Source organism: Oncorhynchus tshawytscha, linkage group LG09 (assembly GCF_018296145.1).
Source record: "Oncorhynchus tshawytscha isolate Ot180627B linkage group LG09, Otsh_v2.0, whole genome shotgun sequence".
Taxonomy (NCBI): Eukaryota; Metazoa; Chordata; class Actinopteri; order Salmoniformes; family Salmonidae; genus Oncorhynchus; species Oncorhynchus tshawytscha.
Window position 1 is genome coordinate 19,695,927 of NC_056437.1, and position 13,477 is coordinate 19,709,403.

General features: G+C 38.6%; 2 protein-coding genes across 3 annotated transcripts; one reads left to right on the forward strand and one right to left on the reverse strand.

Moving 5' to 3' along the window:
* The first annotated feature begins 103 nt into the window (after positions 1-103).
* On the forward strand, positions 104-8,179 carry LOC112257527 (calcyphosin-like protein). Its single transcript, XM_024431162.2, has 5 exons — positions 104-364; positions 1,538-1,686; positions 1,964-2,141; positions 2,253-2,462; positions 7,677-8,179. Exons 2-5 carry the CDS (start codon positions 1,550-1,552, stop codon positions 7,776-7,778), a joined length of 627 nt encoding a protein of 208 aa, XP_024286930.1. The 5' UTR covers positions 104-364; positions 1,538-1,549; the 3' UTR covers positions 7,779-8,179.
* On the reverse strand, positions 8,134-13,258 carry LOC112257526 (interleukin-7 receptor subunit alpha). 2 transcript variants are annotated; one of them, XM_024431161.2, is made up of 9 exons: positions 13,176-13,258; positions 11,668-11,860; positions 11,325-11,445; positions 10,987-11,135; positions 10,675-10,826; positions 10,170-10,329; positions 9,951-10,044; positions 9,776-9,857; positions 8,134-9,682 (listed from the first exon to the last, which is right to left on the reverse strand). In XM_024431161.2, the coding sequence occupies exons 2-9, from the start codon at positions 11,747-11,749 to the stop codon at positions 9,251-9,253; spliced, it is 1,272 nt and encodes a 423-aa protein (XP_024286929.1). In that variant the 5' UTR covers positions 11,750-11,860; positions 13,176-13,258; the 3' UTR covers positions 8,134-9,250. The 2 variants fall into 2 exon arrangements, with proteins under 2 accessions (XP_024286929.1, XP_024286928.1); XM_024431160.2 differs by lacking the exon at positions 13,176-13,258 and having other exon boundaries at positions 11,668-11,907.
* Between the last annotated feature and the right edge of the window lie 219 nt (positions 13,259-13,477).

Sequence of the window (13,477 nt, forward strand, 5' to 3'; positions counted from 1 at the left end):
AAGGAACACTGTATTTCTATCTTTGTTGGCTGGCTTGCCCTGACCTGGGTAGGACTGCAGCGCCTAGAACAATGATGGTCTAGTATCTTTGTTTAGAAACTCTGGCTGTGTAATAGAGGATCAAACCCGTAATGTATCATGGGGAAATTGTGACTGACCGATCTACAAATAATGATCAGTTATTTATGATGCAAGTCAGTCGGAGCAAGCCCTGTGCCTATAATCTACAGTAGGCGACCTGGAACAAGGGGAGAAGGCAAGCCCGCATTTCTATGGAAACTGTAACGCAGGTGGGGAGAGGAGCCGCTGATCTTTGTTTGTGTTGTTTGACAGTTGGCTACAGGTTGCTTTACAAATTTGTAAGGTAAGTTTCTCGCCTCTACAGATAAAGTAGCAAACAAACTCGAAAAAACGTGTGGTATTTAGGAATCTAATTATCTAAATGTATACAGTCAGACTTTATTGTAAGTACGGTCATAATGCAAGATACTTGCTAGGTTAGGTTGACCGTTCAGCTAGCAAGCGCCAGGGACGTGTTCAGCAGGATTTAACGTTTTGGAAGGTTCATATATAAATATGTAGAACAAACGAGTTTGGGCAGGGGTGTCAAACTTATTCCATGGAAAGCCAAGTGTCTGCAGGTTTTAGTTAATTCCGTTCAATTAAGGCCTAGACAATCAGGTGAAGGGAGTTCTTTACTAATTAGTGACCTTAATTCATCAATTGACCAAGATATTTTGTGTGTATGTATTGATATGTAAGGTATGTGTGATTTACATTTGTTTTAATGTAATTATGTCCTTGAGCTGTTCTTATCAATTAATGTCCTGTATTATGTAATGTTGTGTGAACCCCAGCTTCATGGTCTTTCGCAACAGCTAATGGGGATCCTAATAAAATAACAAGTGCAAGGGAGGAGTGAAAACCTGCATACACTAGCTATCTAAACTTGAAGTAATCTTGGCCAAATACCAACCAGGCACACAGGGCCCTGACCTCCAGGGAGCCCCCATTGATTTTGTTAGTAATTCTCACTCAGATATCATAACATGTCAAGTCATGGCAAAATGTGTATAATTACAGGAAGTTAGCTTTAAAACTGCTAAATGAGTTCTCCACCCCATTGGTAAAATGGATAAAATTACAGGAAATTAGCTGTGAAACTGAATCTTTTTCTGTTTGCCCCATGGCAAAATGAGTAGAATTGCATGACATTTTTATGAAATTGCTGCATTTTGTTTCTGCCCAATGGCAACATGTTTAGAATTGCACTTTTTATCTCTCTGCTGTTCAGGGGGGCCACTAAAATGTTTTGCAGCAAGGTGTGAGGGCCCCCAACCAAATCTTACTTAGGGCCCCTAAAGGCTAGAGCTGGCCCTGCTTTGTCACACAGCTCTAGCATTATGTTTAATTTATCTTTGTCTACAACATCACTCAAAAACTGTACTATACATCACTAAAATGTGTCTATGTTTTCGGCATCAAATCGCACTGTATGCATGCAAATCAGTGATGCAAATTGATTACCTGCCTGCAGACTGCAGGTATCATGGCAGGGACGTCACGACATGATCGGGAGATGGCTGTGAACGCCAAAAAACAGCTGTCTGTTTGCACAGACCCTGTGGATCGACTGAGGATGCAGTGTCTCGCACGAGGCTCTTCTGGCATCAAGGGTCTGGGCAGGTGAGAGAGAGACTAGTATACTCTTATGTGAAGGGCACAGGTAATGGTTCTGTATCAAGTGATGTGTTGCCCAGGTCATCAACATCAAATGTTTGATATAGTAGCAGTAGTGATTGATCAAACATTGTACTATAGGCAATCCTGTCAAGAAGACCGCTCTAGATTGGCTTCTAAGATGCAAGGATTGTTTTGACAACGTAAACTCCAAGAAATTAATTATTTTCTTCAACTGGCACCCATTTATATATTTTTTCTTCTTCAATGGTTTATCTGTCAGAACATTCAGGATAATGGATGATGACAACAACCGTACATTGGATGTGAAGGAGTTTATGAAGGGGCTTAATGACTACGGTGTCCTCATTGATAAAGATGAGGCCATGACAATGTTTCAACGTTTTGACCGGGATAACAGTGGACTCATTGACTTTGATGAATTTCTCCTCACTCTCAGGGTAAATATGAGTGGTAGGGGTAAGCCTCTGAATTACATGATACATTTGATCATACTTATTTAATCTGTGAATTTTGTCCATTATTTCTGGTTGTCCTGGTTATGATCACAGCCCCCGATGTCCAATGCCAGGAAGGAGGTGATCATGCAGGCCTTTAGGAAACTGGATAAGACTGGTGACGGAGTGATCACTATTGAAGATCTGAGTGGGGTTTACAATGCCAAGTACCACCCCAAATATCAAAACGGGGAGTGGACAGAGGAGCAAGTATTCCGCAAATTCCTGGACAGCTTCGACTCTCCTTACGACAAGGATGGAAAGGTAATACTGATAACATTACACCATACTGACCTGGTCACTTTCAGGCCTTGGGGTTGTAAAATATGGAAATGTTGGATAGAGGTTATAGTGGTCTTATCAGAGGAGGCTGGTGGGAGGAGCTATAGGAGCACAGGCTCATTGTAACGGATGGAATGGAATTAATGGAACGGAGTCAAATGTGGTTTTCATGTTGTTTTTTGTGTTTTTTTTTTTTTAATTATGGGGTGGATCAGCTTTAATATTGCAGATTGATTGGTCCTTCCATCAATGTAATTGTCTGCATCATTTCCAATCCCCCATATATTTCTGGGGTAAATAAACACTTCTGTTCCAAAGTTTGGGTTCACTTAGAAATGTCCTTGTTTTTGAAAGAAAAACAACTTTTTGTCCATTAAAATAACATCAAATTGATCAGAAATACAGTATAGACATTGTTAATGTTGTAAAATACTACTGTAGCTGGAAACGGCAGATTTTTTAAAATTGAATATCTACATAGACAAACAGAGGCCCATTATCAGCAACCATCACTCCTGTGTTCCAATGGTACGTTGTGTTAGCTAATCCAAATTGATAATTTTAAAAGGCTAATTGATCATTTGAAAACCCTTTTGCAATTATGTTAGCACAGCTGAAAACTGTTCTGATTAAAGAAGCAATAAAACTGGCCTTCTTTAGACTAGTTGAATAACTGGAGCATCAGCATTTGTGGGTTTGATGACAGGCTCAAAATGGCCAGAAACAAAGTATTTTCTTCTGAAACTCGTCAGTCTATTCTCGTTCTGAGAAATGAAGACTATTCCATGTGAGAAATTGCCAAGAAACTGAAGATCTTGTACAACGCTGTGTACCACTCCCATCACAGAACAGTGGGAGGAGTGGGAGGCCCCGGTGCACAACTGAGCAAGAGGCCAAGTACATTAGCGTGTCTAGTTTGAGAAACAGACGCCTCACAAGTCCTCAACTGGCAGCTTCATTAAATAGTATCCTCAAACCACCAGTCTCAACGTCAACAGTGAAGAGGCGACTCCGGGATGCTGGCCTTCTAGGCAGAGTTGCAAAGAAATAACTCCACCAGTCCCATTTATGATATAATTTACAAAGATTATATCTTTTTGTATGTTATTTATTTTTTTTATTTTTTTTTATCAATTAGTGTATTTCAGTTTAACCACAACATTGTTGTATTATTTGCTCTGTCTTTTCAGGTGGATTAAACTGAAATTGCAACCAACTTTCTATGGCTTGTCTAAAAAATAACAATATTTTGGAGATTTCATTTTAAAATAACCGAAAGTAAGCGGTTGTAATCTGGATAAAGGGGAAAAGGCCATTCTTGAACATGGGGTGAGACATTCTTACTAATTTACTAGAGAACCATTTTGGATTTAAGTATAACTTTTGTATGACTGATGCCTTTAGTGAGAGTTCTAATTCTTTAATATTTAATCATTTCTGCCCTCAGAATTAATATTCATTATATAAATAGGCCCTTTTAATTTTGTCTGACTTGCCATTACAATGAATGAATACTGTTGTTCATATAATTTAAAAAGCAGGTCGCTAGGCAAAACCATACACAAATAGGTCATATGTGATATGAATAAAGCGTTAATCAGTGTGATTTTTCCACAAATAGACAGGTATTTTCCTTTCCATGGTAGCAAGATCTTATCTATTTTTGCTAACTTTCTATTAAAATTTATTGGACTGAGATAATTTCTTACTTTCAGGATATGTATACCGAGTATGTCCACATCCCCGTCAGACCATTTTATTGGTAAACTACACGGTAATCCAATATGTAATATAGTACACTTAGCAGAATTTGGTTTTAATCCAGAGAGGTTAGAAAAAGTATCTAGATCCTCTAAGAGGCTGTGGAAGGATTCTATTTGTAGATTTATAAGAAAACATGAATCATCAGTGTATGACACCTTTGTTTTTAAGCCATGGATTTCTAATCCCTTATTGTTGTTAATTTTAACAGCAAACATTTTGATGGTAATAATAAATAGGTGTGCCGATAGTGGACAACCTTGTTTTACTCCTCTTGACAGATTAAAACTTTACTATTTTACACCTAGGGATACTATACATAACTTTAACCCATTTTTAAAATATTTTTATTTTATTTTAGTTGAATTTTTACCCCTTTTTCTCCCCAATTTCATGGTATCCAATTGTTAGTAGCTACTATCTTGTCTCATCGCTACAACTCCTGTACGGGCTCGGGAGAGACGAAGATTGAAAGTCATACGTCCTCCGATACACAACCCAACCAATCCGCACTGCTTCTTAACACAGCGCGCATCCAACCCGGAAGCCAGCCGCACCAATGTGTCGGAGGAAACACCGTGCACCTGGCAACCTTGGTTAGCTTGCACTGCGCCTGGCCTGCCACAGGAGTCGCTGGTGCGCGATGAGACAAGGATACCCCTACCGGCCAAGCCCTCCCTAACCCGGACGACGCTAGGCCAATTGTGCGTCGCCCCACGGACCTCCCGCGGTTGTACTTTATCAAAAGCCTTTTCAAAGTCAGCTATGAAAACCAGGCCTGGTTGCCCAGATATTTCATATTGTTCTATTGTTTCCAGTACTTGTCTTATATTATCACCAATGTATCGTCCATGTAAAAAAAAAACTGTCTGATTAGGATGAATAATATCTGACAAAACCTTTTTAATTCTATGCGCTAAGCATTTAGCTATACTTTTTGCATCACAACACTGAAGTGTAAGAGGCCTCCATTTTTCAAAATGGACTGGAGCTTTATACAGTGAGGCAAAAAAGTATTTAGTCAGCTCAGTTCTCCCACTTAAAAAGATGAGAGAGGCCTGTAATTTTCATCATAGGTACACTTCAACTATGACAGACAAAATGAGAAGAAAAAAATTCCAGAAAATCACATTGTAGGATTTTGAATGAATTTATTTGCAAATTATGGTGGAAAATAAGTATTTAGTCAATAACAAAAGTTTACCATTTATATACTGTGGTTAAAACATGCTAATAATGGTCCTCTGAGTATATCAAACAAGTTTGGTATTCCTCCCCTGTTATGCCATCCAGCCCTGGAGTTTTCCCGGACTTAAAGGCTTTAATTGCACCAAGAAGTTCCTCCTCTGTAATTTGGCCTTCACATGAGTCTTTCTGTACAGATGTTAATTTTATATTATTAATAGGAACAAATCCATAGAATTAGCTTCGGTTAGTGGAGATGGAGGAGACTGAAATGAAAACATATGCTTAAAGTACTTTACTTCCTCTTTCAAAATATCATTCGGTGGATCATGAGTGACTCCCATCATTTGTAACAAGTTTCAGTACATTTATTTTGGTAGCAGTTTTATGTTGAAGATTGGGGAAAAATGCACCAAATTATTATTCATATTCCATCCAGTTCGCTTTATTTTTATAATATATTACACTTGATCTTTCTTGAATAAGTTCCTCCATTTCTTTTTTCTTTTTCCTCTAACTTGCTCTGAGCCGCTTATGGTACAGTTTTTATTGTTATCTATCTTTACTGTTTGTCCTTCCATTTCCTGTGTTAATATGGACTCTTTTGACCTAAATTGCTTTTGTATTATAGATGACTACTGAATTGCATGACCTCTAAAGGCACATTTATAAGTGTCCCATACAATAAGGGGATCTGCTGTACCTATGTTAGGTCGGAAAAGTCCGTTATAAATTATTCTGTCCTAGTTAAAAACAAGTTATAATCCAGTAAGCTTTGATTCAATTTCCAATATCCTCGCCATGTGGAAATTCTGTAAGAGTAATGTATATGCCAATTATCTGATGGTCTGACCGCATTCTGTCCCCATCAACACTTTTTAAACTTTTGGTGCCAGAGAGAAAGACATAAGAAAGTAATCAAGATGACTAGCTTGATTAATTCTCTGCCATGTATATCTTACTTATTATTAGAATTATTATAAAATATTTTAAAAAGTCATGGGTTTGATAACGTCATATTTATTCCATTCAAACCATTACGATGAACCTGTCCTCCTATAGCTCCTCCCACCAGCCTCCTCTGGGTCTTACTATCGTCCACCTCTACTGTAGTGTAAACCTATACTGCTAAACTTACAGCCTGTACATTATTCGGTCAGATATGAATGAGATTATCTGGACGCATGAGACATTTCTTAGGCTCCTGACATTTACAATACTGCATATCTGTGGAACCATCTCAAACTGTTTCATATCATGTCTTATTTCTGGAACATATTAGGTCACACAAGAAGAGTATGAATTGCTATACAGGCGTGAGATCCTCCATTGATTTGGATATCTACTTCATTATCATGATGAAAAGTGCCTGGAAACGTATTAACTAATGTCTTCTTGAGTCAATGTTTAGGGTAAAGGCTAAAGAGCACTTAGTCCTGGGACATGGATGGCAGAGGTCACATTTTATTTGGATAGTCATGATCTACAGATGGGCATAATATCAACAAACGATAAGAAACTGCTTGCTAAGGTTACGGTTAGGTTTAGAATGAGGGTTAGTGTAAGGGTTAGGATAAGAGTTAAGGTAAGGGTTAGTTAGGGTTAGTTGATAGTTATTTGAAATGTGACAATTATTCAACATCTACTGAACATCTACAAACCATCTACTTGGGACTATCCAAATATAGTGTTACCACGGTAGATGTCATGGTATATCTTTTCACTTGTCTTTCTAGATGCAGTAGTTTAGTGGGGTGTAACTCTACATTCAATTCTTTAGGGCTGTCCTCAAGGTGTTTACCCTGCTCTTAGCCATTTTGAGTTTTTAGGCCTATTTCTCAAAGCTGTCAAATTGTCAGAGCTGTCAAACTGTTACAGTGCAACATGTATGTTTCTTAGTAGTACAATTATAGTAGAACTGGTAGCTTGGTGGAGCTGTTTCTCACTGTCAGCCAGCAAATGTCAAAGTTTTGTTTTTCTCTGGTTAGATATTGCACCTTAGTCGCAAGATTAACTAAGCATTTAGATGTTAGCTGAAAATGTCTGAATCTGCACTGAAGAACAAGTATTGATGAGGAAACAAAAGGTTGTGACGCACTCAACTCTCCCACAACATTGTCTGTCCCATTCACCTCTGGTTTTTAGTTTTCAGCCTGATCAGGGTTATGTTGAGTTTCTGTCTCTATCTGACACTGAAGGTGTGGGCTGGTTCAGGGAGTGCTGTCTGTCTGACATCCTTCCCTTCTGCAGGTCACCATGGAGGAGTTTCTCAACTACTACTGCGGAGTCAGCGCCTCCATCGATAGTGATGTCTATTTCATTCTCATGATGAAAAATGCATGGAAATTGTGAGTTTTAAGTTGATAACTTTATGATGATTTATGATGGACAGTTTTTCAAGGTGCCTTCTTAAACAAATATTTAATTATAGAAATCATGTTGACACATTAATAATGTCCCAATGATATGCAAATGATTATGAATGACTTGTAAATATTTAGTGCTGTGTGAAAATATGTATTTTAATTATACAGTCACTTTCTCCAGAAACAACCAATATTCTGTATAGTAGAAATTGAAATGTGATGTATCTGTACATCTGTGGTCCACAGTTCCAATGTTAGATATATCTTTATAAAGGCACGGGAAATCATAAAGACTGATAAGTACAGTCATTTCAGGAGATGATGAAAGCAGAGGAAATGATACAACTACATTTGTTTGTGAAATTAATCTGTTTAATAAAAATGTTAAACACAAAATGTAACAACGTGGTAATTTCTACACAGATAATGTTGTCACATTTGTCAGATTAAAATATACAAATACCGGATCGTACAGTAAAATAAAAACAAAGCAGTAATTTGCCGATGATGACTTTGTTTAATGCTCTGCTAAAGTCTCACAAAGTGTTCAAGAAAATAATAACGCGTTCTGCATTGAAAACTATGATGTATATATGTTAGTATAATACTATAATACATCCAAGTCAGTGTAAAAAAAATAACATACTGGTAACTGCAGGAAATACAATCACTTATGTGCAAAAAATGTAAAACATAATGACAAACAAACACATAAGCTGTGATTAAATTATGTATAGAATGTGTAGAAGGGTTTAAACCCTGAGGAATTGACATTCTAGGGGCTCTATTCAATCCATATCACTGAAGTGTAACATATTGTGCAATAGAAATTGAAGGTTAATTTCCGATTGAGCCGACATATGCAACATTTACCATGAATGCAGTCTCCGATAACGCAGGAACATTACCTTTATATTTCATTCATGCTGTAACACTGAACTTCCGCAATATGGATTGAATAGAGCCCTAGGTTTATTTAGCAGCTGTTGTCATGGTAAAGAGTATCTCTGTGATATGAAGCAGCAGTATGTATAACGCCAAGGTGTCATGGTGGCTCGTCGGTATACCGACGGGGTTAATATAGTATGGGATGTGAAAACACAGAAAGGATAATAAGGGAGGTGCAGCGTTGTATTTCAAGTTGTTTAAGTCCTCCCTTGTCTTGTTTCTTAGCAACTAGCAACAAATTAATAACACAAAACCAAACAAACACAATGAGGATGATTCCTGTTCTGTCTCCTATCATTTGTAAATAACATGTGCATTGAGTTCTGCTAGTCTCGTGATACTGGGGGTCAGTGGATAGTCAGTTTGAGTCACGGTGAATTAAATAGACTTCAAATAAAAGCAGCCAAAGTCACTCAGAGTAAGAATGTAATAAGCAGCTATAATTCATCTTGAATAGATAATTCCGTCTGTCTGTCTCGCTCCCTCTCTGTCTGTCTTTCCATCTCTCTCTCACTGGATCTGATAGAAACTAGACATGGTGACATAAGCCTCATCCTTGCCTCCTTGCTGAGTAGCACCTAGCCCCTCAGGACCAATGTTACCATCACTGTCATCTGTTTCCACGCTCTCAAAGTCACTCCTCAGATCCAGGATCCCCACGGTGGAGCCACTGTTCCTACTGCTCCTCGCCCCACAGTTGAGGTGCACTCCTGGGGACTCACACCTAAGCAGTATCGACTCCGACCCTCCACTACTGGTGGAATGGCAGGACGTCGTATCCCCATCACGCTCTTGAATGAGGTATTGATCTTTGACCTCAGCGAGTCGATGGGAGTCAGAGTCAGGGGGTAGGGAGGTAAGGTCTTGCTCCTTGTCCGGCTCCACCAGCTGGATGTTGAGGTCACTGAACACCTCGGGGTTAAAGCTCACAGGTGGGCCATGCTGTGTCAAAGGAAAGAGATGGAATAAAACAATATCCTCATAACTTATTATGGCCATTATCGTTCACTGTCTAGTGCATATCAGAGGACTTACCTTCATTGGCTCATAGGTCTGGGGGATCTGGAGAAGTGTGTGTTTGGGATGTGGAATGCTTGGCCATATGAAGGAATGTATTCTGTGAGGACAGAGAGACATCCAGAGGATGACATGGAGGACATACACACAAAATATGATGTGCAGAGGAAAAGGAGATCAATTTGATACTCACTGTTTTCTCCAGAAAATACCAACTGCCAAAGTAACCAACAGCAGAGAAGCAATGGGCACGATGAGAGAATAGGAAAGCACCTGCACGTCTGTCTCTGTAGGGAAGTGGGAGAGAGATGATGCATGTGACTCACATTTCCTGTACCTTGCGCTATCACTTCCACCTAACTGCACAGTCCAGATATCATGCTATGCTTTTTAGATACATGTCCTTTTTTACCTGTGTTGGTGCTGAAACTGATAGAGGCGCTCCACTCACTCCAACTGCCATCAAAGTACCCTCCGCTTGGCTTGGCTCGAACCTTGACATGATACTCTGTGTTCTTATGGAGGTACTCGTCCCCCTCAATGATCAGAGGCTGATAGGTTATGTTTTTAACCTTTGAACAGGGTACACCGTAAAAGAAGAACAAGACAATAAGACACCTTCCTAATATTTAGTTGCAACAACCTTTGCCCTCGGAACAGCCTCAATTGAATGATATTCTCTGATGAAGGTCAACTGACCGAAAGCTTAGCCTCTATTAAAATTAATCTGGCTGGAAGTGTGCAGAGACTTTTTCCTGTTTCTCCAGTTTTGCATTTTGCCTCCTGCACCTTCACTAATCAGTTTTGAGTGTGTGGTAGATTCTGCCTATTCTGATTCAATGATATGGAAATTATGGTAATATAATTAAGCTTTTGTATCCACAAATCAAAGAAAAAATGGCTTTTGGCAATTGTACCAGAGTATTTTTGACACTCCAGATGTGAAGTTGGAACAGTTGATTGCTGGGTTTCAGGTAATCCTTCAGGTATGGATTCCCAATGTATATAAGAGCCCGGTTGGAGCTCCTCAGAAATGTGGCATTCACCACCCAAGGACTCCTGGGTTTAACTGAAACATAAAGATCGACAAGAAAGACAAGATAAGTGTTAAGGGCAATTGATGCAAGTGCCAACTAAGGGCTATCAATTGATATCTGTCATGTAAAAATGCCTCATGTTACTTTCATTCAAACCATAGGGTGAGAAGGTATGAAATTATGATAACTTACTTATTTTTTTCAAACTCATTGTTTTCCAAAATGTGCCACCTCGTTTTAATTGAACGGTGAGATTATACGATTGCAGAGTGTCCAGGTCCGTAAATGTGACATTATTCCCCTTCTCTTTCAAACAGCGTTGCTTTTTGTCATCTGTGTAGCTGTAAACATAATGTTAATAAAATCACATTATCAATAAATCATTTCTTAATCTATTTGAGGATTTTCCACATCTGGATATCTGAATATGCAGTAAGGGTGTTCTTCCACCCATGATATTTGTCCTTTGTGTTGTATAAGCTCCTAACTAACACAACTGATGTTCAGTGGTCTTCTAGGAGGTTTATTACCAAAGACTCATGACTTTTATGTCCTCCATTTCATCATCATCATCGGTGTCATCATCAAGGTGGCAGGTTAGGCTGTTTGCTGCCGAGACACTGAGATGAGAGGTGCAGAGTATTCTGGGTTCTGGAAGGGAAAGGAAAGGAAAGGAAACTAAACAAAACAATTTCAGTGTTTTGAATGGGGTCAAGAGCAGCAAACCTTTTGTCAAATACATTTTGGTACAGAATGAGAATGAACAGTTAATGTTGCACCATCACTGTGTTGGACACAAATCATGCACTTAGACTTCAGGATTAAATCAGTGAATCATTTAAATAGAACTCTTAAAGAGGAATGGCAGCTCACCATTGTCAACCAATTCTTCTCCACTTTGAGAGTGCACCAGAACCGGGAGCATGAGTAAGGCAATCCATAGGCTGTATGCCATTTCTCACAAAGCAGTCACACTAATGTACGATGTAGTGCCCCCAGATACAGAGGTGAGACCCTGGCACACACACGCATAAGGAACTCAAAATGTCTCAGCTGTCTCATTGAACTGTCAGTATAAATATGACAGAGGAGAGCAGAAGGAAGGGAGGAGAGACACGCACACACAAGCACACACAGAGAGAGAGCGAGAGAGAGAGAAGAGAGCGAGGGAGGGATAAAGAGAGAGAGAGAGAGAGAAATTGAATTATCTATTCAAGATTGGAGCTGCTTATTGCATTCTTACTCAGTGACATTGGCTGAGGTTTTGGGGCGACAGTACAAAGATGTCACCTTTTATTTTAGGGTATTTTCACATATAATAGTATTAGTATTTTATTAGAATCCACATTAGTTACAGCCAAAGCTGTTTAGAAATGAAAAGCTGTTCAGGAATGAAAGCACTTTATGTATCTAGTCATAAGTATTTGGACAAATTCTCATATCTTTATTAAAGTAGTCAAATGTTTAGTATTTGGTCCCATATTCATAGCACACAATGACTATATCAAGCTTGTGACTCTACAAACTTGTTGGATGCATTTGCAGTTTGTTTTGGTAGTGTTTCAGATTATGTTGTGCCCAAGAATAGAATATGTTTTAGAACACTTCTATTATGCATGCTACCATGATTACGGATAATCATGAATAACTCATGAATAATAATGAGTGAGAAAGTTAGAGGCATAAATATCAAACCTCCCAAAGAATGCTAACCTTCCCTGTTATCGGTAATGGTGAGAGCTATAGCATGTCTTGGGGGTATGATCTTTGTGCCTCTGTAACAATTGTCGGGTAAATGTTTCAGCAATGGGCAGGATAACCCTAACTCTAATTTAAAGATTATTATTATCATATTATGAGCACACTATTCTCAGGGATATAATGGGGCTCAGCCTTTGAAGTTTTATCTGGGTTTGTGCCTTGACACCAGATCACATTCTTATGAGAGAATTTCTGAGAATTGCTTGTGGAGGTGGGGGATGCCAACTCAAGCAGTGCTCTAAGCATTAGAATATGAGCAAGGCTTGAGCAAGGCTTGCTACACCTTGTATACTATATTTACACAGACAGAAGAATATATAACCTTTTTATTCAAACACTTTTTTAATAGAGTAAGGATCTGGTCATTTGAACATTGGAATAATGTTCAGATTTCTTTGCTGTTGTGAAACAACCTGAGACATACATGCATTTAACAAGAATATATTCTTCCTACTATTGTACCAACAACCATGAAGAGAAAAACAAACCAGTAACCAATACAAAACACTTCCTGTCTACACAAATGAACTGTTTTGGTTTCAAATGAGGCCAGAGCGTACTCATCTTACTCAACACTAACCTTATCATTGAACAAGAGTTTGAGAAAAAGGAGCACTTACCACAAAGTTTGTAGAAATGTTCAAACCATTTCCCATTACCGGATGTTGTGAGAATGACTTAACATTTATGCTTGTTTCAACAGGTTTCAGTATTACAATGACAAGGTTCCATTGCATTTGTGATATGACCAATGTGTCCTGTAATGTGACAGGAAATGAAAACCCCTTACTCTGTTAACCATTTCCCTGTTATGGAAAACGTTTGGGGTATTCTGAATTCAGCACGTTTTTTTTCTGTGCTTTTACACTTCAGATTGAAGAGTTTCATTCCAAAATGCTAAACTCAGAAAAAAAAGAAGCGT

What these genes read in the sequence shown, in the direction of transcription:
- LOC112257527 (XM_024431162.2), top strand. Translation starts at nt 1,550, where the DNA reads ATGGCAGGGACGTCACGACATGATCGGGAGATGGCTGTGAACGCCAAA. An exon ending in GGCATCAAGGGTCTGGGCAG is followed by an intron (nt 1,687 to 1,963) that starts GTGAGAGAGAGA and finishes TTTATCTGTCAG; the next exon opens with AACATTCAGGATAATGGATG. An exon ending in AATTTCTCCTCACTCTCAGG is followed by an intron (nt 2,142 to 2,252) that starts GTAAATATGAGT and finishes TTATGATCACAG; the next exon opens with CCCCCGATGTCCAATGCCAG.
- LOC112257526 (XM_024431161.2), bottom strand. Translation starts at nt 11,749, where the DNA reads ATGGCATACAGCCTATGGATTGCCTTACTCATGCTCCCGGTTCTGGTG. An exon ending in ATAAAAGTCATGAGTCTTTG is followed by an intron (nt 11,136 to 11,324) that starts GTAATAAACCTC and finishes TTATGTTTACAG; the next exon opens with CTACACAGATGACAAAAAGC. An exon ending in AATGAGTTTGAAAAAAATAA is followed by an intron (nt 10,827 to 10,986) that starts GTAAGTTATCAT and finishes TTTATGTTTCAG; the next exon opens with TTAAACCCAGGAGTCCTTGG.